General features: G+C 52.3%; 1 protein-coding gene across 2 annotated transcripts in view; it reads left to right on the top strand.

Moving 5' to 3' along the window:
• The window catches only part of LOC119441315 (lysosome-associated membrane glycoprotein 1), a 55,632-nt gene extending 29,348 nt beyond the window's left edge, over window positions 1–26,284 (top strand). For both annotated transcript variants that reach the window (XM_049661148.1, XM_037705939.2), the window contains exon 5: window positions 25,583–26,284. In XM_049661148.1, the coding sequence (XP_049517105.1) occupies window positions 25,583–25,725 (143 nt within the window). In that variant the 3' untranslated portion in view covers window positions 25,726–26,284. The remainder of the gene's footprint in view (window positions 1–25,582) is intronic.
• Window positions 26,285–26,564: the final 280 nt, after the last annotated feature.

The following is a 26,564-nucleotide window of genomic DNA, read 5'->3' as shown; positions in this document are numbered from 1 at the left end:
GGCCCGACGGCGCATGTGCCCTGCCCTGGCGGATTAGTTGCTAAATGTTTTGGAAGAGTCGCGCGCGCGGCCGTGCGGCCCCATCTCGGGGAAACGTACCCCGAAAAAAAGCGCTCAGACGCGCGCTACTGACAACTCGTGCCGTGTACCGCGTTGAAACTCCACTGGTAGCTCGTCAGTGCTGTACTGAAAGCGTGCGTAGCGAAAGACTGGCTTTGGTACTGCGACGGGCTTTCATGTCCACGGCACCGATAAAATCGCCGTGCCTGTATACCATCGTTCGATCGAAACCCGCGCGATAGGCCGTCGAACCGATAATGCGATAGCCGCAACGCCTTCATTGGTATATATAAATAATCGCGCTCAAAGTAAGTCAAAACATGCCTACGAAGTTGAAAGGTTGAAATGCGCAAGGCTTCGACCCTCTCAAGCCGTGAACATGAAGTTTCAGCCAATGTTGATTTCAGCGAAGCTTAGGCCTGGCTCCGTCGAGTTCGTGCACCCGCTATCGGCGGACCTGTACTGAAAAGTATGCAAGTTAGGACGAAGGAAACTGCTTTTATAGTTCAGTTCTGGCCTTAGCGATTTGAAATAAACTACTCTTCGCTTCGCACGACGCGTACACAATAATCTGCAAGCGGCGACACAGCGCTGTGCCCAACGGCTGTGCCAACATCTGTATAGGTCACCGTTCCCGTAGTTTGCCACTTGTATTCGCAACGTAGATGGGTCGGTTTCTACGTGTTGGTATGCTCACGCATTTAATTGCCGAGATGTACTGTTTATCTCTGCGTCAAACGCGAAACAAGAGACGGTACATTCGGTACAGCAGCATAAACAGCCGCCTTGCTCATTTATATACCAACGGTGTCAGCGATGGCATCAGAGTTTTTGCGGGAGAACAACACGGCCTTTAAATGAGCGCTTATGTGAGCACATTTTTCTCTAATAATGCTTTATGACAAGCGCAAACTAAGTATGATGAAGTTCAAGAAAAGCGGGAATAAGTAATACATTAACAGCCCAATATTTGTAACTGGATCACAGTCACCGTTGAGTAGCTCAGGCGCTCATACTGACTCATCTCGCAGTGGAATAACGCGGCTCATATGAGCCGGTATGTGTTTTATTCGACGTTTTGACATTTTTTTTTTCATATCAGCAATGCACCTTTTCCCAATTTTGGACGCTAACAATTAACGATGTGTGGCTGTCGATGTAAACAAGCGCACCGCTCTGCTAAATCCGACGCGGAAGGCTGCACGCTCGAAAACTTCTTGTTTATGCAAAATGTCTCAAGAATGTGCAAAAAGAATTGAAAGAAAAGCGAGGTGCAAGTGCAGGAGTTAGCGACAACAAACTCCAAAGCAGCCGCGCCGGCAGAGGGTACTCAGCGTAACAAAACAGCGCTATCACGCCTGCTCACCCTATATATATAGTTGGTGAGTGCTACATGGCTTCCAGGAACGACATGCTGCCCCGCAGAAGCCATTAATAATTATTCGCGATCCACGAAATGCACAACTGATGCGCACTCAACAAGGGCGCAGGTTCACAAATCAACCGGCGAAAGCCCCGGCACCCTACCAAAACGTTTTCGGTGGCGTGCGGCAGAGGGCAGCACAGGAAAATGAAAAAGGCGGATTGGCGACCTTGCCATTTGAGAGAGGGTGGAATTTCTGCCGCGTTTTTCCTTTTTTTTTGTTCGCGCGCGACATTGAGTGGTCTCTCCTAAGCTTTTACTTGCAATGCCGGTCGGAGGCGCCGCCGCGTAATTTGGTTCGAATTAACGAGATTCGACTGTCGATTGAATGCAAACATTCTAGCCGCATTCCTCGACTGTCACATATGCGTGGCGGCTCGGTGCACATGTTTTGCATATGTGCAGGCCTTGAAAATTGTTGCTTTGGTTATAGTGCGGATATTCGCGACTCTGGCGACTTACGTTATAAGTGGTCTACACTGTACTTGTAATGAAGGGCCTGAGTGCGTGTTTTTGGGCTATACATTTTGTTCACTCCTTGTCGACATGCACAGCCAAGGTTAAAAAAGACTCAGCTGTAGTGGTTAATCATTTTCGCATTGGTTCGGATCTTCTGGAATCTATTTTCACTCATTATGTACAAATTTCCGTTGCGCATGAAAATTGCTTGTGTAGATTGTCACTTTCGCACTGCGTGGAGGTCAGTCTTATTCCACTACCGAATGTGTTCAACATTTACTTGTGTTGAGTTTTGGCTCGCCGAGAAATCGGCTAGTTTTAGTTGATCCACTTCACAACACACAAAAAAAGTATCGATTGTTGGTGCCAGGAAGTTATTTTCTTTATGGTACCCCCCACTATATCTGTGGACTAGTTGAAGTGTAGCCCTAAATGTAGCCGCAAGTTAGCACTTTCAAAGTGACTACTTTCACGAAATGACGAAATGTAATATATTAACCTCGAATATTGGTAATTAAGAACGGTTTGCTAGATAAATATTCATTATAATTGCTTGGCACTGGTGCATACGAGCAATGTCTCAGGGGTTTAGAAAATGAATAGCAGCTTGCAAGGTAAACCTGGTAGGAAGAAAGCGCTTTCTAATACACGCTCCGCGATTTGGCCAATCTCGCCGCACAGCCAGCGGACCTGCAAGGGAGCACGAACTCGGTCCGCTTGCATGCGAAGTGGGAAAGAAGGGCTTCAGCGGCAACCTCCCTCCCGGCTGTGTGCCCTCTACCATGTGACCTCAGCAGTGACGTCATGGAGGCATTGTTTTGTTTGTGAATTATTTCCAGTAGGATATCCGGCAGCCGCCACGCATCGGCATGGGACCGAGCGTCCCATGGGAGGTATAGGGAGTTTCCGGCCCCTTCTAAAGCCCCTCCGTACTGGTGTGAGGAAGGGGCTCTAGGCATAAACGTGAGCAGCATGCACAGTGCAGCTGCCTAAACTAATGGGTGTTGGAACACATTTCAAGACAAGTCCACGATTGCACTGCTGCCGAAAATTTACACCAGCAGTAAAAGCACTTGGTTCTGTGCCTGCACCCTGCAGGCCTCTCACACTTGTACCTCCGCTCATCTAGCAAAATGCCCAGTCCACCTGCCTAACACTCAAAACTCGTGTATAGATGCTGGCACTGATTAGATAGAGTGCCCAATGCTCTGAGCCCACAACACTTCATGGTGCTCGTGTAAAGAAAGGTCGACACCAACACTGACTTGTGTCAGCAAGGCGGCAAAATTGGGCCAGTTGGTTGGGATGCATCGTAAGATTTGTAACAGCGCAACACAAGATGCGGGCAATAAGAAGGAAAAACGACAACACAGCGCTGACTCAACTTTCTGTTGTGTCAACAAGGAGCATGTTGTAACAGACGATACTTGCTGTGTGCCTGAGGTGCTGGAGTCCAGCATAGTGATAAATTGTCATGGTTTTCCCTTTTTGTTGTTAATAAACACATTAACCAACACTCCAACAGTAGAAACGCGCTGATGCGTTTTTCACGGGACCATAAAAAAAACCTGACAGAGCCGGGAAACGCAAGAGCCGAGAAACGGGAAAAATTTAGCATTGGGGGTAGTGTTGAACTGCACACAATGTATTTTAATTCTTACATGTGAAAAGTTGTAGTTTTGCCCGAAAGCCGAAGCATCGATTACAATAGCAAATTGGTAGACAGCTATGCAAAGTAAGGATAGTAGTTTTATCGTCCATATAAGAGAGAGAGTTTCTTAGTAACAAGTAAAGATTTGCGTATTAGCTATATCAACAAGCATTTTGTCAGCGCCCACAGGCAAACGTCAACACATCACACTTGATGACTGTCAAACGCTGGCATGAGGAAGTGTCGCTGCAGAAGTGACCGAAGTGACCTTTATGCTGTTGTCTATCGCTTTAACGCAAACTGAGCGCCCAGAACACGCAGCGCGCACAAAGCTACGAGCCACCCACGGACGGACCTACACTACCTAGACTCTGCCCCCAATGCAGATCGCTTTCAAGATATGGGCTCGAGCGACCGTGCGTCGCCGCACAGTTGGCAGTTCATGCCAGAGTACAGTACAATGCCGCCCGCTATCCCTCCCTCGCCGGTTCCTCAGGCGCGCTTCCTCCCTGCTGTTCTTTCTTGCAACGCGACATTTAGACGAGATCGTCGGTTCCCTCACACACTTTTAACTCACGCATACAGCATACGGCGCACGGCTACGGCGTTATCTTTATACGGAACACTTAATACGTTATACGGAACACTTATGAGCCAAAACCAATTTTAGGGCCACAACGTGTCGTACGGATCTCAAGGGCCATACTTTTGCTGGCGGCAACCGAAAATATGTCGGTTGTCGCCCCCGGCACTTCGGGCGGCCAATGCCATCGTCAAGCCACCAAGCCAAGCGACATAAAAAGTCAAAATGGCCGCTCGGGCCGGCGCGAGGTGGCAGTTCGCAACGTATGATGTGGGAACGATCCCAAAGTTGCAACGCAACAGTGGAGTTGCCAATGCATTGGATTCTATGGGAGTTGGCTGGGACCGGCCGAAAACGATGCAACAACCGGGAAAACACAGCACCCGGGAACATAACAGAGGGGTTCTACTGTATTACGGACAACCTTTGTTCACCATAAAGTTGGAAAAATTATAACGCCACCTAGGTAGCCAATTCGATAGATCGGCGTGCAGACATGGACACAAGAGACTGCTATGCCGCTTGCGCTGCACCAGCCGAAATGCCGTCCCCTCTCAACTTCGACATGTGTGCCATCAGCTGCTCTCTTCAAAGCATGCGCAGAACGATCCCAAACTCGCGCGCTGCTTTCAACGGCTGTCTGCGACTAGAAATGGTTTTAGGCGGAAAAAATGAAACGGACGACAGATTAAGAAATGGACTGGTGCACTCTCGCAATTTTTCCCGATGCTTCACTTACAGTGGAACCTTGATTATACATCCCCCCCCCCGGTCATGCGACGATCCGCATTTTACGTCAAATTGGTTTGGTCTTGGCAAAAGCTCCATAGAGAAAAAAATCGCCGCATATCCACGACATGCACGATGAGTAGGCGAAGCACTGGGGGATCATTCGGGTAAACCAGAGCTACGGACGAGAGAGAGCGCGTGTCGGTAACGAATGCCCTTGTGCACCGGAGCGCCCCTAGCTTCGGATGAGAGAGAGAGAGAGAGAGAGAGTGCGCGTCAAGAAAGAGAAACGAACGCATTCGGGCAATCCAGAGCTACGGACGAGAGAGAAAGAAGGCGCGTCGGGAACGCTCTTGTGCACCGCAGCGCCCCTAGCTACGGACGAGAGCGCGCGTCGGGAGCGAGAGGGAAAGAGACAGGTGCGCCCTTGTGCACCGCAGCTCCCCTAGCTACGGACGAGAGAGAGCACGTCGGGAGCGAGAGAGACGCGAACGCCCTTGTGCACCGCAGCGCCCCTAGCTACGGACGAGAGAGTGCGTCGGGAGCGAGAGGGAAAGAGACAGGTACGCCCTTGTGCGCCGCAGCGCCCCTAGCTACGGACGAGAGAGAGAGTGCGTCGGGAGCGAGAGGGAAAGAGACAGGTGCGCCCTTGTGCACCGCAGCTCCCCTAGCTACGGACGAGAGAGAGCACGTCGGGAGCGAGAGAGACGCGAACGCCCTTGTGCACCGCAGCGCCCCTAGCTACGGACGAGAGAGAGAGAGTGCGTCGGGAGCGAGAGGGAAAGAGACAGGTACGCCCTTGTGCGCCGCAGCGCCCCTAGCTACGGACGAGGGAGCGTGCGTCGGGAGCGAGAGAGAGACACGAACACCCTTGTGCACCGCAGTGCCACTAGCTACGGACGAGAGAGTGCACGTCGGGAATGAACGCCCTTGTGCACCGCAGTGCCACTAGCTACGGACGAGAGAGTGCACGTCGGGAACGAACGCCCTTGTGCACCGCAGCTCCCTTAGCTACGGACGAGAGAGTGCACGTCGGGAACGAACGCCCTCGTGCACCGCAGCTCCCCTAGCTACGGACAAGAGAGCGCGTCGGGAGCGAGAGAAAGACACGAACGCCCTCGTGCACCGCAGTGCCCCATCTACGGACGAGAGAGCGCGCGTTGGGAGTGAGAGAGAGACACGAATGCCCTTGTGCACCACAGTGCCCCTAGCTACGGATGAGAGTGCACGTCGGGAACGAACGCCCTTGTGCACCGCAGCGCCCCTAGCTACGGACGAGAGAGAGAGCACGCGTCGGGAGCAAGAGAGAGAGACACGAACGCCCTTGTGCACCGCAGTGCCACTAGCTACGGACGAGAGAGCGCGCGTCGGGAACGAACGCCCTTGTGCACCGCAGCTCCCCTAGCTACGGACGAGAGAGAGAGCACGTCGTGAGCGAGAGAGACGAGAACGCCCTTGTGCACCGCAGCGCCCCTAGCTACGGACGAGAGAGAGAGAGTGCGTCGGGAGCGAGAGGGAAAGAGACAGGTGCGCCCTTGTGCACCGCAGCTCCCCTAGCTACGGACGAGAGAGAGCACGTCGGGAGCGAGAGAGACGCGAACGCCCTTGTGCACCGCAGCGCCCCTAGCTACGGACGAGAGAGTGCGTCGGGAGCGAGAGGGAAAGAGACAGGTACGCCCTTGTGCGCCGCAGCGCCCCTAGCTACGGACGAGAGAGAGAGTGCGTCGGGAGCGAGAGGGAAAGAGACAGGTGCGCCCTTGTGCACCGCAGCTCCCCTAGCTACGGACGAGAGAGAGCACGTCGGGAGCGAGAGAGACGCGAACGCCCTTGTGCACCGCAGCGCCCCTAGCTACGGACGAGAGAGAGAGAGTGCGTCGGGAGCGAGAGGGAAAGAGACAGGTACGCCCTTGTGCGCCGCAGCGCCCCTAGCTACGGACGAGGGAGCGTGCGTCGGGAGCGAGAGAGAGACACGAACACCCTTGTGCACCGCAGTGCCACTAGCTACGGACGAGAGAGTGCACGTCGGGAATGAACGCCCTTGTGCACCGCAGTGCCACTAGCTACGGACGAGAGAGTGCACGTCGGGAACGAACGCCCTTGTGCACCGCAGCTCCCTTAGCTACGGACGAGAGAGTGCACGTCGGGAACGAACGCCCTCGTGCACCGCAGCTCCCCTAGCTACGGACGAGAGAGCGCGCGTTGGGAGTGAGAGAGAGAGACACGAATGCCCTTGTGCACCACAGTGCCCCTAGCTACGGATGAGAGTGCACGTCGGGAACGAACGCCCTTGTGCACCGCAGCGCCCCTAGCTACGGACGAGAGAGAGAGCACGCGTCGGGAGCAAGAGAGAGAGACACGAACGCCCTTGTGCACCGCAGTGCCACTAGCTACGGACGAGAGAGCGCGCGTCGGGAACGAACGCCCTTGTGCACCGCAGCTCCCCTAGCTACGGACGAGAGAGAGTGCGTCGGGAGCGAGAGGGAAAGAGACAGGTGCGCCCTTGTGCACCGCAGCTCCCCTAGCTACGGACGAGAGAGAGCACGTCGGGAGCGAGAGACGCGAACGCCCTTGTGCACCGCAGCGCCCCTAGCTACGGACGAGAGAGAGTGCGTCGGGAGCGAGAGGGAAAGAGACAGGTACGCCCTTGTGCGCCGCAGCGCCCCTAGCTACGGACGAGAGAGAGAGAGAGTGCGTCGGGAACGAACGCCCTTGTGCACCACAGCTCCCCTAGCTACGGACGAGAGAGAGTGCGTCGGGAGCGAGAGGGAAAGAGACAGGTGCGCCCTTGTGCACCGCAGCTCCCCTAGCTACGGACGAGAGAGAGCACGTCGGGAGCGAGAGAGACGCGAACGCCCTTGTGCACCGCAGCGCCCCTAGCTACGGACGAGAGAGAGAGTGCGTCGGGAGCGAGAGGGAAAGAGACAGGTACGCCCTTGTGCGCCGCAGCGCCCCTAGCTACGGACGAGAGAGAGAGAGTGCGTCGGGAGCGAGAGGGAAAGAGACAGGTACGCCCTTGTGCGCCGCAGCGCCCCTAGCTACGGACGAGGGAGCGTGCGTCGGGAGCGAGAGAGAGACACGAACACCCTTGTGCACCGCAGTGCCACTAGCTACGGACGAGAGAGTGCACGTCGGGAATGAACGCCCTTGTGCACCGCAGTGCCACTAGCTACGGACGAGAGAGTGCACGTCGGGAACGAACGCCCTTGTGCACCGCAGCTCCCTTAGCTACGGACGAGAGAGTGCACGTCGGGAACGAACGCCCTCGTGCACCGCAGCTCCCCTAGCTACGGACGAGAGAGCGCGCGTTGGGAGTGAGAGAGAGAGACACGAATGCCCTTGTGCACCACAGTGCCCCTAGCTACGGATGAGAGTGCACGTCGGGAACGAACGCCCTTGTGCACCGCAGCGCCCCTAGCTACGGACGAGAGAGAGAGCACGCGTCGGGAGCAAGAGAGAGAGACACGAACGCCCTTGTGCACCGCAGTGCCACTAGCTACGGACGAGAGAGCGCGCGTCGGGAACGAACGCCCTTGTGCACCGCAGCTCCCCTAGCTACGGACGAGAGAGAGTGCGTCGGGAGCGAGAGGGAAAGAGACAGGTGCGCCCTTGTGCACCGCAGCTCCCCTAGCTACGGACGAGAGAGAGCACGTCGGGAGCGAGAGACGCGAACGCCCTTGTGCACCGCAGCGCCCCTAGCTACGGACGAGAGAGAGTGCGTCGGGAGCGAGAGGGAAAGAGACAGGTACGCCCTTGTGCGCCGCAGCGCCCCTAGCTACGGACGAGAGAGAGAGAGAGTGCGTCGGGAACGAACGCCCTTGTGCACCACAGCTCCCCTAGCTACGGACGAGAGAGAGAGTGCGTCGGGAGCGAGAGGGAAAGAGACAGGTGCGCCCTTGTGCACCGCAGCTCCCCTAGCTACGGACGAGAGAGAGCACGTCGGGAGCGAGAGAGACGCGAACGCCCTTGTGCACCGCAGCGCCCCTAGCTACGGACGAGAGAGAGAGTGCGTCGGGAGCGAGAGGGAAAGAGACAGGTACGCCCTTGTGCGCCGCAGCGCCCCTAGCTACGGACGAGAGAGAGAGAGTGCGTCGGGAGCGAGAGGGAAAGAGACAGGTACGCCCTTGTGCGCCGCAGCGCCCCTAGCTACGGACGAGGGAGCGTGCGTCGGGAGCGAGAGAGAGACACGAACACCCTTGTGCACCGCAGTGCCACTAGCTACGGACGAGAGAGTGCACGTCGGGAATGAACGCCCTTGTGCACCGCAGTGCCACTAGCTACGGACGAGAGAGTGCACGTCGGGAACGAACGCCCTTGTGCACCGCAGCTCCCTTAGCTACGGACGAGAGAGTGCACGTCGGGAACGAACGCCCTCGTGCACCGCAGCTCCCCTAGCTACGGACGAGAGAGCGCGCGTTGGGAGTGAGAGAGAGACACGAATGCCCTTGTGCACCACAGTGCCCCTAGCTACGGATGAGAGTGCACGTCGGGAACGAACGCCCTTGTGCACCGCAGCGCCCCTAGCTACGGACGAGAGAGAGAGCACGCGTCGGGAGCAAGAGAGAGAGACACGAACGCCCTTGTGCACCGCAGTGCCACTAGCTACGGACGAGAGAGCGCGCGTCGGGAACGAACGCCCTTGTGCACCGCAGCTCCCCTAGCTACGGACGAGAGAGAGTGCGTCGGGAGCGAGAGGGAAAGAGACAGGTGCGCCCTTGTGCACCGCAGCTCCCCTAGCTACGGACGAGAGAGAGCACGTCGGGAGCGAGAGACGCGAACGCCCTTGTGCACCGCAGCGCCCCTAGCTACGGACGAGAGAGAGTGCGTCGGGAGCGAGAGGGAAAGAGACAGGTACGCCCTTGTGCGCCGCAGCCAGTGATTCCACTCCTGCGCCAACTGCGCCAAAGTGCGCCAATTGGGATTTACTGCGCCGTCCTGATACAATCGACGAAAATTGCGCCTAACTGCGCCAAACAGTCTCGGATTTGACGACGTCTATCGCCAATTGCACCACCGGGGAATTAAAACGTTCAACGTGACGATAGGGCGAGCCTTAGTTGCAACCTTAGCTGCAAACAGGAGACGAGAAAGCTCTAGCGCGCACGTCCCAATTAAGGTCACTGGAACCTGGAAAGTACCGCAGCCCTTTTCTCTAATTAGCCGCCGCGCCGCCGATTGGTCAGTTGCCGTCAGGTGATCACTTTCCACTATAGATGGCGGATCTAAGCCGCGAAGCAGACAGACATCGCTCGCACACGCCGCGCGTACGAGTCATCAACGACGTCAGATTTTGCATTTTGTATAATTTAGTGTATATGTAACTTTCGTAGATTTAAAACAAAACGAAAGGAAATGCCCGGGTGCACGTTCGGGTGCAGCAACCGCCGGGAGTCCGGGAAAATGCTTTTTGCGATACCAGTGAAGCGGAAAGAGCGACAGCAAGCGCCGTGCTATCTCTGGCTGCACCGGATAAAGAGCGACAAGTTCACTCCCACTTGGTGAACTTGTTGATATCGCAAAGCTGAGAAGCTCCTTGCGGTATTTCATCGAACTCCCTAAATGCCATAGTGTGATGGAAAAGCTTCTTCGCGCATTTGCTTTGCAGACTGCGGTTTGCCTTGAGTAAACAAAGCGAGGAGATGCTCAGAAATATGCAGAACCGAGCAAAATGTGGCTCGAAGAGCGACGGAATACGGGCGGCTGTGTCAAAAATAACAAAGTGTAGTGAGAAAACCACTGCAATAAAGATCGATCGACCTGTCAATGTTAAAAATTAAAATATAGATTTTCTCGTGTGTTTAAAAAAACACGAACACGACTTGGTTAATTCTGTTGTAGCATCCCTTTTCTTGTAGTGCAGTCAAGGACCGTTTATCTTCGTAGAAATAGATCTGTATGAAACATTTCGTGCGCGGTTAAATCAGTAGCCACGTTAGAAAGCGATAATATCTACGTGTATAAACGATTTGTGGCAGCGCTTGATACCTAGTCATCCGAAAAAAAAATATTGTGTGACACACGAGCATCGGGATCGCTTTGCATTTAGAACGGGTGGCGCACAGTTGAATGCTTCACTTTCCGACTGCAGTAGCCGACCGATTTTCCGGACTTCGCGGGGACTGAAAAATCGAGCAGTCCGAACCCCCCCAAGGAGGAAAAAATTATGAGGCTTAGAGCGGCTTAAGAAAAATGTCGCACTTTCGCCCAAAAGGCGGAGCATCATTGCGATAGCCAATTAATAGACAGCGATACGAAGTCACGATGTTAGTTTTATCGGCCGTATAAAGTTGTAAATATGCGCTTACTAACTAAATAAGCACGGTGTCACGCGTGCACAGGTTACATGAACACATCTCGCTCGATGACCGCGGGCAGATTGACCTTCGCGCTGTCTATTCTCTCGCTTCAACGCGAACGTCGAAAAAAAAAAAGAAAAGAAAAACGGCGCATACGAAGCTAGTGGCACTCGGCGCACGCCCTTTGGACCCATCGCAGATCGCGGGCGCACACTTCGGTCACATAGTAGATCGCTTTCAAGATACGGTGCCTGCGCGGCAGCTCCGTCGGCAGCCGCAAGAGCAGAATGCAACTCCCCACCGTCTCCGCCGCATTCTCCCCGTGCCCCGCGAGCGAACGAAGTCCGCGCGCGGCTCCGGCCGCCTTCCTCTCTAGCGTGCATGAGAATAAATTGCGGTTGCTGGCTGACCCTCGCAAGCTTTCACCCGCACACAGCGTACGGACTGAACAAAAGAAAGAAGAAAAAAAGAAAAAAAAAAAAAGAAAAGCAAGTGCAGCTTTCTAGAACGTTTTGGCGGCCAAGGAAGTGCGGGCATGGCCTCGGAGACGAGGGGATAGCGTGCGTGCATTGATCTTGAAGGCTATACAGGAGGGCACTGGAAGCCAAGCCAGCAGAAAATCCAACATGGCGGCCTCCAAGATCGGGTAGCGTGGCTCGGAGCGAGCGATTTAGTCCGGAAAATAGAACATTGGCTCCTAGATTCGTCTGAAAAATCGCTCGCGAAAATGCATTAGCTCTGTGGGAATCGTGCCGGCACATCTATGAAGTCCGGAATATCCAACAAGTCCGAATTTTTGGAGTCCGAAAAATCCGTCGGCTACTGTACCTGTAATTTACATCGTATCTAGCTAAACGAAATGCGGTTTTGTTTGTGGATTTCACAGGGCCCACTGCGGCAGCCATCGTGCTGTTCTTCACTGTAGCAAGCCTAGAAACCTAGAAAGAGCTGCTCGTCTTTTCCGCGCAGTGTTGCCTGCGCTCGCTCCGGCGGTTGCGGTACTTTCAAAGTTTCAGGTTCCAGTGACTTTAGCAGTGCCACGCACGGCGCTGACGCGGCGTCTGCCTTGCAAGGCGGCTCGACGGCAAAGTGCGGTTTCTGCCGAGGCTCGCGGCTTCAAGGTTAATTGGCGATTCATCGGCGGACGTTATCTACTCTGGAAACGCAACTAGTAGCTTGTTTGAAGCGCAGCATGACGTGGTTATAATAACTGCGTGCCGCCAATGTGTCCATCATTTCTGTTTCTGGATATTACCGATGACATCTGGGAAAACTAGCAATATACGAAATGATATGAATTTGTGTCTGTGTGTCGCATGCACACAAGTGCATTTTTTTCTCCACGATATCTGCAATAGATGGAAATGTTTATGAAGCTTCTCATGAGAACATAACAATTATTCAGGTAATTGAATGTAAATTGCAACTCGCTTTTTCGAAATACTTCAGGATGTGAAAAATCAGCTGCTCCAAGCTGCTCCGAAATGCCAAATTGCCTGCTCCAAAGTGCTCCAAAATGAAATTTCTGATGCTCCAAAAATTGCTCCAAATCATAAGTCTGCAGTAGCATCACTGGCCGCAGCGCCCCTAGCTACGGACGAGAGAGCACGTCGGGAGCGAGAGAGACGCGAACGCCCTTGTGCACCGCAGCGCCCCTAGCTACGGACGAGAGAGTGCGTCGGGAGCGAGAGGGAAAGAGACAGGTACGCCCTTGTGCGCCGCAGCGCCCCTAGCTACGGACGAGAGAGAGAGTGCGTCGGGAGCGAGAGGGAAAGAGACAGGTGCGCCCTTGTGCACCGCAGCTCCCCTAGCTACGGACGAGAGAGAGCACGTCGGGAGCGAGAGACGCGAACGCCCTTGTGCACCGCAGTGCCCCTAGCTACGGACGAGAGAGAGTGCGTCGGGAGCGAGAGGGAAAGAGACAGGTACGCCCTTGTGCACCGCAGCGCCCCTAGCTACGGACGAGAGAGAGAGTGCGTCGGGAGCGAGAGACGCGAACGCCCTTGTGCACCGCAGTGCCCCTAGCTACGGACGAGAGAGAGTGCGTCGGGAGCGAGAGGGAAAGAGACAGGTACGCCCTTGTGCACCGCAGCGCCCCTAGCTACGGACGAGAGAGAGAGTGCGTCGGGAGCGAGAGGGAAAGAGACAGGTACGCCCTTGTGCGCCGCAGCGCCCCTAGCTACGGACGAGAGAGAGAGTGCGTCGGGAGCGAGAGGGAAAGAGACAGGTACGCCCTTGTGCGCCGCAGCGCCCCTAGCTACGGACGAGAGAGAGAGTGCGTCGGGAGCGAGAGGGAAAGAGACAGGTACGCCCTTGTGCGCCGCAGCTCCCCTAGCTACGGACGAGAGAGAGCACGTCGGGAGCGAGAGAGACGCGAACGCCCTTGTGCACCGCAGCGCCCCTAGCTACGGACGAGAGAGTGCGTCGGGAGCGAGAGGGAAAGAGACAGGTACGCCCTTGTGCGCCGCAGCGCCCCTAGCTACGGACGAGAGAGAGAGTGCGTCGGGAGCGAGAGGGAAAGAGACAGGTGCGCCCTTGTGCACCGCAGCTCCCCTAGCTACGGACGAGAGAGAGCACGTCGGGAGCGAGAGAGACGCGAACGCCCTTGTGCACCGCAGTGCCCCTAGCTACGGACGAGAGAGAGTGCGTCGGGAGCGAGAGGGAAAGAGACAGGTACGCCCTTGTGCACCGCAGCGCCCCTAGCTACGGACGAGAGAGAGTGCGTCGGGAGCGAGAGGGAAAGAGACAGGTACGCCCTTGTGCGCCGCAGCGCCCCTAGCTACGGACGAGAGAGAGAGTGCGTCGGGAGCGAGAGGGAAAGAGACAGGTACGCCCTTGTGCACCGCAGCGCCCCTAGCTACGGACGAGAGAGTGCGTCGGGAGCGAGAGGGAAAGAGACAGGTACGCCCTTGTGCGCCGCAGCGCCCCTAGCTACGGACGAGAGAGAGAGTGCGTCGGGAGCGAGAGGGAAAGAGACAGGTACGCCCTTGTGCGCCGCAGCGCCCCTAGCTACGGACGAGAGAGAGAGTGCGTCGGGAGCGAGAGGGAAAGAGACAGGTACGCCCTTGTGCGCCGCAGCTCCCCTAGCTACGGACGAGAGAGAGCACGTCGGGAGCGAGAGAGACGCGAACGCCCTTGTGCGCCGCAGCGCCCCTAGCTACGGACGAGAGAGTGCGTCGGGAGCAAGAGGGAAAGAGACAGGTGCGCCCTTGTGCACCGCAGCTCCCCTAGCTACGGACGAGAGAGACGCGAACGCCCTTGTGCACCGCAGCTCCCCTAGCTACGGACGAGAGAGAGCACGTCGGGAGCGAGAGAGACGCGAACGCCCTTGTGCACCGCAGCTCCCCTAGCTACGGACGAGAGAGTGCACGTCGGGAACGAACGCCCTTGTGCACCGCAGCTCCCCTAGCTACGGACGAGAGAGTGCACGTCGGGAACGAACGCCCTTGTGCACCGCAGCTCCCCTAGCTACGGACGAGAGTGCACGTCGGGAACGAACGCCCTTGTGCACCGCAGCTCCCCTAGCTACGGACCAGAGAGTGCACGTCGGGAACGAACGCCCTTGTGCACCGCAGCTCCCCTAGCTACGGACGAGAGAGCGCGTCGGGAGCGAGAGAAAGAGCACAGCTGCGCCTCTAGCGGGAGCGGCGAGTACTAGCGTGGCTACGACGGCGCGACAAGGGACAAGGCTCGACCCTAAGAAGCTTCGCCCCTGATGATGTATTAATAACCTTGATTATACAACGCAATTTTACGCTGACTCGCTTCGTACGACGCCTCTCTGGTACCATCCGAGAAAAAAGTTCTAAGCAGGCACATTCTGGCACATAAGCACACTGCAGGTGGCTGATAACGGTTGCGCAATACTGTATTTACCCAAATGTAACGCGGCCGCGATTGTAAAGGGATGGGCGACTTTCTAGTCGCGCGAAATAAAGAAAATAAAACCACTAATTGCAACGCGAGATGAACGGGAAAACGAATGGTACCTTTATTCAAGAAATTGCAATTCGGAAACGCTCTCCTCACTCATCATGGTCGTCTGAAGAGGAGACGGAGCTTTCTTTGGGCGGTCTTCTCGGGCGATCACTTGCGTAAATAGTTTCACTTTCGCAAAATTTCGCTTGACTCGGCACTGAAAGTGTCCCTGATAAGTGTTTCTGGCACTGTCCTAAGCTCACTAGCAGCCCCAACAGAGCTGTCGGCTGTGTACTTGAGGGGTTCGGTGTCGGGACGAGCAGAGCCTTGCAAAAGTGAAACTATCTCCAAATGTGATCGCCCGAGACTCATCTTCCGTGCCGTCGAGCTTGTTTGAGATCTAAGTACTTCTTAAAAAAAAAACGCACTATCATTTCATTCGAGGTCAGTACCAAGCCACTTCCACAGAGCTTTCCCGACTGGTCTCGCATTTAAAGTGGGCCTACCGCTGGTCCCGCCATCCACAAATCGTCGACTTCGAGACACCAAGCTGCGGCCGACTTTCCCAGCTGCTCGGTCATAAAAATTGCTCGTCTCTCGAAGCGACCGTCATACTGAATGTGCTGCGTCGCCATAACGTCGCAAATGAACAGTCGAACTGCAAAATGCCGTAGAGCGTTGCATAATCGTAACAAGCCACAAGCACAGCGAAAACGGCATCAATTCCAACCAAGAACAAGTTCTGACTTCTGTCGACTTGTCTGTGGATTGGATCGAGACGTAAAGTTACAGGTTGCCAATGTAACGCTGAAAATCACGGGATTTAAAGCGTTTGTTTTAAAATGGTCAATTTTGTCTTTATTCGAACGTAGTGCGAGGGTCGTTCAAGCAACGAAATCGTGAAACAAGAAACTCGCCTTACAATTGCATAAATACGGTAATTTTTTAATAATTTAATCTACCTTCCTTGGAAGCAGTGCAGGTTCATGCTGCGCACTTATTCGGGCGATCTGTACCCATTTTTTTGGTGGAGCAAGACTGAGCCTATATTAGTTCTTCGATTATACGACGCCCGGATTATAGAACGGTTTTGCGTGGCCCCCTCAAAGTTGTATATACAAGCGGGTGGGGTTCCACTGTATATGCCCTGAGGCATGCGTGCGTACAAGTTCACATAAGGTAGGATGTTCCTATCGGCAAGGAAACTAAACTCGTCCTCGTAAAGAGACTGAGTTTGAGTCAGTGTCTTCTATTCTGTCGTCTGTGTCTTATTTTTTTTTGCGCCTAAAACCCTTTCTAGTCGTGTGCTAACTTACCAGCTTACTAAGCTGTCTGTCGGCGAATTGGCATAGGTGCGTTTTATTATTGGAGCCCCTGCAGTCGCTTGCTGCAGGAACGGGCGCCCAAGATGGAAAGAGCGACACCAGCGTGGCCACCGCGCTCCATCCACGATGGCACGGAATTATCGGTGGCGGTGCGGATTTCAGTGTGAACTATCCGCGTTACATATTGCTTTCAATACTTTGTTGAACGGCAGCTACTTCGAAATATCCAAAATTTCGAATGGAGTAGAGAACTTACGAGCTTTTACTCAATAAATTACACGCTTTACGCTGAGTGCTTAAATGCATCGCCTAGTGATCAGAAGGACCTACCATAACCACTGGGTATGTTTGTGCAAAATCGCCAACTGTTTCAAGGTCCTTTTAATGGTGAACTATAATGTTTATTGCTTAGAAAGTACTACTTTTCAGTTTTAACGCAATTGCGTTAAGGGTCCTGTGTCGGCATGGCCACGCCGGCGTCGGTGGCAGAGAAAATCGTGCTGAACCGTGGATGATTTTGACTCTCTGATGAAACGCCCTCCACGTGGTGCAAGGCGTTAGTGGACAAAATTGAATTTCTAAATGTAAAATCTGTCGAAAAAATTGTAAAGTACAACTTAACCACAACCCTACAGACATGATAGCGTCGAATTGTAATTTGAATGTACGAGAATACATAATTCTGTAACGAGGAAACTTAAACACAAACTTCTTTTCCAGCATTTTTACCATACCAACAGCGATGAGCAGAGGTGAAGGTGTAGAAAAAAAAGCTGCAGTTGTCGGGAAGCCTGACAAGCATTCGGGGATCTTAGAATGCTATCGCATTCCACTCTTAAAGGTGAAGCTTAAGCGTCCTCCAATTTTTCTTCTGGCAAACAGCAGGGTATTTCCATCTTTATGGCAGGCGGTTACTGTGGGTTATCATCAGCTCGTTAAGGCCAATCTGTGCGACAGACAAAAGCGGGGGCATTGCATCGGGCCACTCGACACTGTTGCGCCTCAGGGTTGAGTTATAAAGTCGGGAATCCGCCAGGCATGGGGATGAGTACGTCAAGGAGTAGGAGCGAAAAGGAAACGTTAATTTACATATTGACACAAGTAGTCAGATTCTAGTTGGAGCTCTCCCAGTCACTTTGGAGAGGCCTCTTTTAAGCAGTTCGTCTTCTCTAGTTCTCTACACCAGGGAATTGGATGACCTTGGTGCGGCCAATCAGAGCAGTCGTATTGTTTACCGAACTCCGCCTCTGATGTCAACCTTTGAAGCAAGGACGAGGCAATCTGGAAACGGGGTTCACACTCTTTCCATGAAAGTCGGTGACTTAGTTTCTTGCCCTCCGACGGTCACCTTGCCAGGGTCGGAAGAATGGCCTTCGCGCTAATCCCCGCTTCTAATGAAGGGTGGCGGTTGTGGTCTGTCACTTCTAAGTGAGCTTCTTTGTCATCGCGTCACTGCCGGTGTTGGGCCGTGTCGCCAGGTAGGCGGCCGCTGATGAAGGGGGTGGCATCGGGGGAAGCAACCAAAGGAATGCGCACTGTTGGGGCGCTTGTTTGCCCGTCTCGTTCGGTGTCGGGACTGTCGCCGTCTGGGTGGCGCCCTGCCGATTTAGGACGCAACAGCACCGAGTCGACCGGGGTCGGCGCTGATGGTAAAAAGTTCTCAAATCGGGAGGTGCTTGGCAAGTGATGTGTTCACCCCTCTTTGTCCATCTGCCGTTTGTGTAAATGCGTGGCAGCCAGGGGTCGGCACGCTGTCATGTGATATTTTCGAGCCCACAGTGCCCACTCCAAAAGTAGTCTTGTGACAAGTCACTCAAAGCTACAAAAAGAGACCGTTATGTGCCTACTAACAGCATTTGGAACGAGGGGCCATCGTGTGGTATTTTACAAAGATGGTGGCATTACTGGATTTAACAGTAATGAGCAGCCTTGGCACCATGAACTCTTGTGTCCTATGATAAAATAAATGGCTTATGTTTTTTAAAGGTTGTGTGGGATGCCGTGTCGATGGAAGGACGCATCCCAACATAAAGCATAACGACTGTTTATTAGCGTAGTAGCAGCGGCGGGGCGAGCATACCGCCGCTGCGCTCGAACGGTTAGCGAAGGAAGGAGAGCCTCTCGAGCTTGGCAGCTTGGTTTTATAGCCACCGTCGGTGACGTAAGCCTCCGGTGACGCTGCGGTGGCGCTGCCCCTTATCGGAGGCGTGGTGCAGCATGCAGCCGTGTCACGCCGGGCTAGCAAGTGGCGAGGCGGAGGCTGTGCCGGTTTGTGCGCAGTGTGTCGCCACAGTAGTATTATTGGCTATAACCATTAAATCTGGCTAGTGAGTGTCTGCGCCAGGACGAAGAAGGCAAAAAAAGAAAAATGCAAGCCCTTTGCCTTATTGCTAGCCTCTTCGAAACGAGAGTTGAGATATGGAATGGAGACGAGAGCGATGTGTGCAGGACTACTGATGAAGGCATGCTATGCTATGCTGCATGTGCAGTACAGTGAACATCCGATTTTTCGGGCTCCCTAAGGGCCACGAAAATGTATGAACAATCGGGCCATCCAAAAAAATAGAATGCATGCCCTTTACTGCCCCAAGGGCTCGAATCGCCACAGGCATATCTGAAATAAATCTGAAGGTGTGCCAATGCATGGGTGCATGATTAAAGAATATAATCTGCCCCGTGACAGTGGCCCCCTTCCATTCTTGGCATGTTTTGCCACGTAACACAGCTGTATTGGAGAGCAGCTGACTTTTAGAAAATGGCATTATGCAACGTTTGACCCTTGTTGTTTCTGCACTTTAAAGCCATCCGCAAGAATGACAAAATCGGAGTCAGCGCCGTTACTGACGAAGCTGAATTCTTTCAATGAGAAACGCTACACCAAACAGCAGGTGGCTTAGTGCGAATGGAGTGAATGCTTCGTCTGCCTCCTACTTCAATGGGTCTCTGAAACTCGAGATTATGCAACCTACAATACTAAAAGCGCGGGATGAAAGCTTACATGTCACGCCGTCTCAGCACGTATGTGCACGTCTCTTTGCACATACGGCAAATTACAGTGTGGATTGCTTATAACGTAAGTCGCCGGAGTCGCGAATATCCGCACTATAACCAAAGCAACAATTTTCAAGGCCCGCACATATGCAAAACATGTACACCGAGACGCCACGCATATGCGACAGTCGACGAATGCGACTTGAACGTTTGCATTCAATTTAGTCGAATCTCGTTAATTCAAACCAAACCACGCGGCGGCGCCTCCGACCTGGCATTGCTCCGTAAAAGCTTAGGAGAGACCCCTCAATGTTGCGAGCGAACGAAACAAAAAGAAAAAACGCGGCGGAAATTTCACCCTCTCTCAAATGGCAAGGTTGCCGATTCTGCATTGCGCCGGAACATGCGTGTACGTGCAGACGTCTCGGACACGCTACCGTAGCCACGTGTAGAAAATGGCAGTGAACCCTTCTTTCTCCTTTATGCTTCCTCTACCTTCTATTCATGTGTTGACCTTGCACGCTGCGGCTACGGTGCAGAGGAAAGCAGCGGCCCTGTCCCAGGCCGACCAACGAAACTGCCCGCGCCAGCAAACACCTGCTTCCCAAAAACGGCAGAAAACGAAACTTCGGGGAGCTGGCGCCGGGCTGGCTGGAGCAGCAGGCGCACACGGTGACAGTCGAAAGTGAGGGAGCTACGAGGGAGGGCTAGGGGAGCCACCAAAGGGACGGAGTTGCCGAGGCAAAATTCGCTTCCCTGCCGCCCTCCTCCATCACATTCCACTGTCTCCGCGTGCGCCCTTTGCTGGCACCGCCCACTCCCTCAAGTTTCGTTTACTACCGTTATCGTGAAGCGAGTGTTGGCCGGCGTTGGCAGTTTTGTGGCCCTCACTCTCTATACGCGTCGTGATATTTCGCGACTCGCACTCAAGATTCCGGTTTCAGCCTCACTGGCTGTTTGTTCGTACCACGTGCCCTTCTCCTCCACTTCTTCTTTCTTCCTCGAGCACTCCTTGGGGCGCCCGTTTGAGGGGAGCATTCGCCGTTCGCCGTACTCCCAGGCAGCCGCACTGTAACCGGTATTTCGTTTCCTGCAACTGCACTATAAGCAATATGTGTATACATGGAGTGCTAGGGAAAATTAACGGCAGTCTGAAAAGACCGCACTATATCTGGTCCTGCACTATAAGTGGTTATGTTATAAGTGGTCTATACTGTACTTCTAAAGCAGGGTGCGCGGTGGCGTGAAGCAACCACCTTTACTGTCTCACCCTCGCACGCTTTCAGTGCACGTAAAGAACCCCAGGTGGTCAAATTTAATCTGGAGCATTCCATTACGGCATGCCTCATAATCGGAACTGGTTTTGGCATGGAAAACCCCAAAAAGAACTCCTCTCACCTAAAGCACACACTGCGCGATCGGATCTTACCGCACGGAGCATGCTTCGCTTCGGTGGTCGCTCGTCGCATGGCGTGGAGAGGCGTGTTGGCAAGCAGCCGCTTTCACTTGACCATGTGCATCCGCTGAAGTTTAAATTTATTGTCTCGGAATTCCTTTGCAGTAAAGGCAGTGAAATTTCGTTATATTGAAATTGCGTATAAACACGCTTTGTTATATTAAGGTTATAAATGCAGTCGAATCTCGATAATTCGAACTGGAAGGGGCCTGGAAATTTGTTCGAAATAAAAAGTTCGAATTAAAGAAAGGACGTATTTTTCAAGTATTCGAGCACCATAGCATGATGCACGAACGGTGCGAGTGGTGAAATATCGCGGCGTGCAGCCGCCCACGCTGGCCAATGCTCGGTTCTCGATAACGGCAGCAAGCGAAACTTCAGGGAGTGGATGGCGACGGGCAGACGCGCGCGGAGACTGTCGAAGGTGAGGGAGGAGGGCGCAGGAAAGCGGATTTGGCCTCGGCAACTCAGGCCGCTTCGGTGGCTCCCCTCTCTCTCGGCTCCCTCGCAGCTCCCTCCCCTTCTACTGTCTCCGTGAGCGCCTGCCGGCGCCGATTAGCCCGCTCCCTGAAGTTTCGTTTTCTGCCGTTATCGGGAAGCGAGCGTTGGCTGGTGTGGGTGCTGGCGCTGCCGGTCCAGCCGGCCTGGCGCCAGCTTAACCCGCTCCCTGAAGTTTCATTGTCTGTCGTTATCGGGAAGCAAGTGTTTGCCGGCGTGGGCAGTTTCGTTGGCCAGACTGGGCCTCCGCCGCTGCATTAAGGGGTCTCTCCTAAGCTTTTGCTCTATGGCGGTGTCGGAGCAATGCCGGTCGGAGGCGCCGCTGCGTTATTTGGCGCACTGCTGAGAGCATTGTCGGTCTGTGGTATGTTCGAATTAACTGTCGCAAATGCTTTTGCATTCAAATTACCGAGCGTTTTCGCTTATTGAAATACACATAGCTTTGATGGGACCACAGCGTCGGTTGCAATAAGCCGGCAGTTTGAATTAAGCGTGTTTCAATTAACGAGATTCGACTGTACATTGTGTTCTATAGACAAGAGGTTGTCAAAAGCTAAATACTTAGTTATATGAAGAATTCCATTATATTGGAAGTTCGTTATATCGAGGGTTAACTGTATGCCACTCGCCAGAAATAACTTGTGGAGATGGGTTTGCACAAGGCTCGCTCTACGAGCGTCGACTCTACGACACAGCATAGAGAAGGCTCTGGAGTCATTTCGCCAACAGACAAGGGTTTATTCACGCAAGATACTGCACACTGTGACAGTCGCAGTGCTTACGGGCAAAGGCTCACCGCGAGACCGATTGATTACGCACGCCTGCTGTGCTAGGGCTAACTGTGTAGCGGTCCACCAAGCGCTTGAGCTAATTTCCCACGTAACCAACTTGTTGCGGGCCCGTGGCAATGAGGCGCTCGGGGGCCGCCAATCTGGGCGTGTCCCGGTGAAGTTTGCTCGTGCAGCACCTGGGAGGGAGAAGCATGGTTTGTGCAGGAAGTTGGCTCAAAGCACGCTAGCCGTGTCTGCTATGTTGCCGTTACGGTTCCCAGAGCTCGAGCTAAGCACAACGCGCGAGCCAGGGGACGAGGCACGGGAAGGCTCCTCCATCCCCACAAACTACGGAAAATATCAATTTGGCCGTTATCCTATACTTTTGTGATTACTAAAGAAGTTGCATTAAGAATCCTTTGACCTATCTTGTTATTCTAACAGTGAAATGAAGTTGTTTGTATCGCACCTGTTCAAGTAATTTGTATGCTTCCTCATGTATATATGCTGCCTCGCAAGCAACAAATATTGAATTCATGTAAGTGTACCTAGGAAGTGCTGGCACTAATGGAACAGCTGCGCCATCCTGTTCCAAAACAGCATTTTAGCTTCAAATTGCACCGCACCTGTGCTAAAGAAAATGTAAAGAAAGGCTTCATTCCATTGTCTCGCTGATGAAACGGAAGCAAGCTATCATCCTAGCAACCAGTGGAGTGGCCATAGCCGACGAATGGCTGTTTTTGCTCTTTTGTTGCATTTCACTTCAGCATAGATTGCAATTTACCGTCACTAGTTGTGCTATAATTGGGTACATCTTGTACTAGCGTGGCTCAGCTGCTGGCACATAATTTTCATATTAGAGGGACTTTTCTTGCTACTTTGCATGATTGCAAGAGCAGAGGTTCCAATTTAAATTCACATGATCGAAGACCAAGTTACGCAGGAGAGATTTCGCATGTTAGCTGTAAACAAGTCTTCACTCTAATTTCGGCTTAGTAGCGCACCTCCATGGGCGTTGTCTTCCTTATGTGCCCTTATTCCACAATGTTAGATTTATTTCTTGCTCGCTTCAAGCACCACGAATGCGCACTTGCCTGTGAAAAGCCGAAATGGTAGAAGCAGCTTTATACCGCAAAATGCGCGCAAGGACACTACTAATTCAACAATTTTATTTCAAATGCCTGATTGATGTGCATAAAGCTGGTGTTATTATATTTAGTGACTGTTTCAGTTAAAATTGAGACCATCTGGTGCATAGATGTATGTTCGCCACTGCGCCAAAAATACTTATGAATGAATGAATGTTTATTTTCCACAAAACATGTGCAATACAGTGTTGTGGTGGGAAAGTGGAAAAAAAGCTGCTCATGGCAGCTTGACTGGTCCCAAGAACCCAGAAACATCCGAGCAGCAGGGTGGAGCAACATATTTCGTAATGACTATATAAAAATGTCAGTTTCGCCCTAAGGGTGAACCAATGAATGCGATAGCAACACAGCAATGTCATACGAAGTAAGGTGAGCGGCTTTGGTAGCAATATGAATTCTAGTAAACATGAGCTGATTAAGTAAGCAGGTGTGCTGTGGCGTAAGTAGACCGACATGAAGAGAGACTCGATGACCACGAGAAGGCGCGTGTGTGAAACGGTGGTGTTGATGAGAAGCGCTTCCCGTGGGCAGCGCGTGCGAAGGGACACACCTGTAGCGCTGCACTGCCGATCCGGGCAGCATTGCATGTGTAGCGTGCGTTGGAAAATGTGGCCCGACTATTACTAACTGAATGAACAAGCGTGGTGTGAGCGTGCACAAGCAAACATGAATAGATCACACTGAATGACTGCAGACGACTGTCAAAACGCTGGCAGCAAGCGCATACGCTGCAGCGGGCGAAGGTACGTGCGGTCTATCGCTTCAACAGAAACTGAGCGGCGAATGCAGAGTTTTAAAGATCAACTGGTGAACACGACGGTACATCAATTTCATTACTCAACAGTTCATTGAGTAGCCTAGGCAGTCTTGAACATAGTATTTGCTTTCCGTAATTGGTACGTTAGTGAGGTGTGTACCAGTATTCTGGAAATCTAGTTGTGTAGGTTGCTTTACGTTTGTTGAGTTGGGCTATTGACTGTATAAGGCTTATATTGCATTTGTGTTCCTTTTTATAGGCTATTGCTAGACAGTACTCCATAAGATTAGTTATTTTCAAAGTTCTAAGCTCTTGAAACAAGGAGGCAGATGGGAAGTCGTACAGCTTGTTACATACAGCATGAACTGCTTTCTTTTGTAGTAGGTGCAACTTCTTAATGTTAGTTGCAGAAGTCGTACCCCATACAAGGCAACAGTAGTTTAAGTAGCTAATAAATAAGGAAACATATATCAAGTGTTCAACGGAACGGGGGAGAAAGTTCAGTGAGTAGATCAGCCCAACAATCGTAGAGAAATTAATCCTCAGGTCTTCTTGCAAAATGGCCTGCATATTTTTAGCCTGAAATATCACTCCTTTAGTTTTTGAGGAATTAATACATAGGCCATTTTCTACTGACCACTTATATAATTTCTCCAGTACGATATTAGCCCTTGAGACTAAATCATTTCGATTTTTAGACGAAAGAAATAACGTAGTATCATCAGCGTAGATTATAAAATGTGAGTCCCCATCAATGTTCACTAAATCATTAATATAAATATTGAAGAGAAGGGGCCCTAAAATGCTCCCTTGTGGAACACCAATGTTAACTGAAAGAGTTTGAGATACCTTATTGTTTATTTGCACAAACTGTTTTCTGTGATTTAGGTAGGATTTAATGAGGTCAAGGGCACTGCCACGAATGCCATAATATGTCATTTTAGAAAACAAGAGCTCATGGTTAATGGAATTAAAAGCTTTCGAGAAATCTATAAAGACCCCTAGTGTAAACAGACCTTTTTCAATATTATTTAAGATAAATTCTTTTTGCTCTAGTAGAGCGAGCGGAGTGAATTCATACTTGCGAAAAGCATACTGATGGTTCGTTAACAGATTATGTTTATCCAAGAAGTTAATTATCCTGCAAGATATCTTTTCTAGGCCTTTAGAAAAAACTGGCAGAACCGACACCGGCCTGTAATTTGACTGCGCCAAATCAGTGTTTTGCCTGCGCCAGGATGGGTGCCAGAAGGTGAAACCGCTCTTCCACCACTGTGTATTGCATGTGTTTCGATTGTGTTACACGTACTGAACATAGATTATGCCCTCTGTGTATGCCAAAAAAGGAGGTACCTTTTATCAAGTTTTTCACACGTCTTTTTAGTTCCGCCTCCCTTTATTGAAAAGGAAAGTATGGTTGTCTAGCCCATGTTTGTGCTGTGAATATTGTTAGCGTAGTTCCTATGATCACCCGTGATCTGAGCTGTGCCGTTTGTTTAGAGGTCCTTTTCTCTGTTGCAGCTGTGGAATGCTCGGCAGGCGACATCAGCAACATTGTGCCCATTGCAGTTGGCTCTGCACTGGCAGCCCTGGTGATAATTGTGCTCATCGCCTACCTCATTGGCCGCAGCAAGAGCCGGCAAAAGGGCTACCAGTCTGTCTAGGAGTTTCCTCTCAAATGCCCTTCCTGGCACTTCCGTTTCGTTAACGTTTCACTTGTTTCTCTCAACACTCACTGAAAATGGAGATGCCCAGAGGCCTGCTTTCCCACTCCTTCCCTGTTATTTGTAATGAGACACGCAGGAGTGTGCATTTTTGTGACTGTGGAACATCGTAGCATTGGTGCCTAGCTAAAACACACCTATTGGAGCGTGTTGGCACCTGCGGCATGAGACACTTATTAGCACTGGAGAGGCCGCATCTGTGCAGTTCGACGATTGATTTGTGTGGCTACAAATATTTTTTCAGGTAATATGCTCGTGCTTCCCTCTGGAACTGCAGAGAGTGTACATATAGGGAAGGAGCCACAAGCGTTGGCTCCTATGTGTAGTCTATTCATTTCCTAGGTTTTTAACTTTGAGGGGAGGGAAAACATTGCTCCCGACTGGGGGCTGCTGTAGCATGCCACAATTGATGTGTAGTGGTATCCTCTCCGGCAGAAGTACTTTTTTGGGTGTTTGAGTGTTTTTACTGAGAGTCAATAAACAACTACTTTCTAGACAATGTGTTCTCGGAATGCCCAACTGCAAATCCTTTTGGTGCACAACCACATCAAGAAAACAAATGAATCCAGGAAAGGCGTAGAGCAAATTAACTGTTAGTCCAATTGGAAGCACCCAGAAACGTTTCGTGGTGTCGTTTAAGCACATCATTCAGCTTGTATGTAGTGTAGTGGGGAAGAGGGTCACGAACTATTGAGAGAGGATGACGACGTCCAGCAGCCCGAAGAGGGCGGGACAGCGACCGACGCTCATGGGCCAAGGCTGTTAGGTAGCCCCTGCTT

The sequence above is a fragment of the Dermacentor silvarum genome, chromosome 2, assembly GCF_013339745.2.
Source record: "Dermacentor silvarum isolate Dsil-2018 chromosome 2, BIME_Dsil_1.4, whole genome shotgun sequence".
Classification (NCBI taxonomy): domain Eukaryota; kingdom Metazoa; phylum Arthropoda; class Arachnida; order Ixodida; family Ixodidae; genus Dermacentor; species Dermacentor silvarum.
The sequence above is the reverse complement of the archived record's forward strand: the minus strand, read 5'-3'. Positions and strand labels throughout refer to the sequence as shown.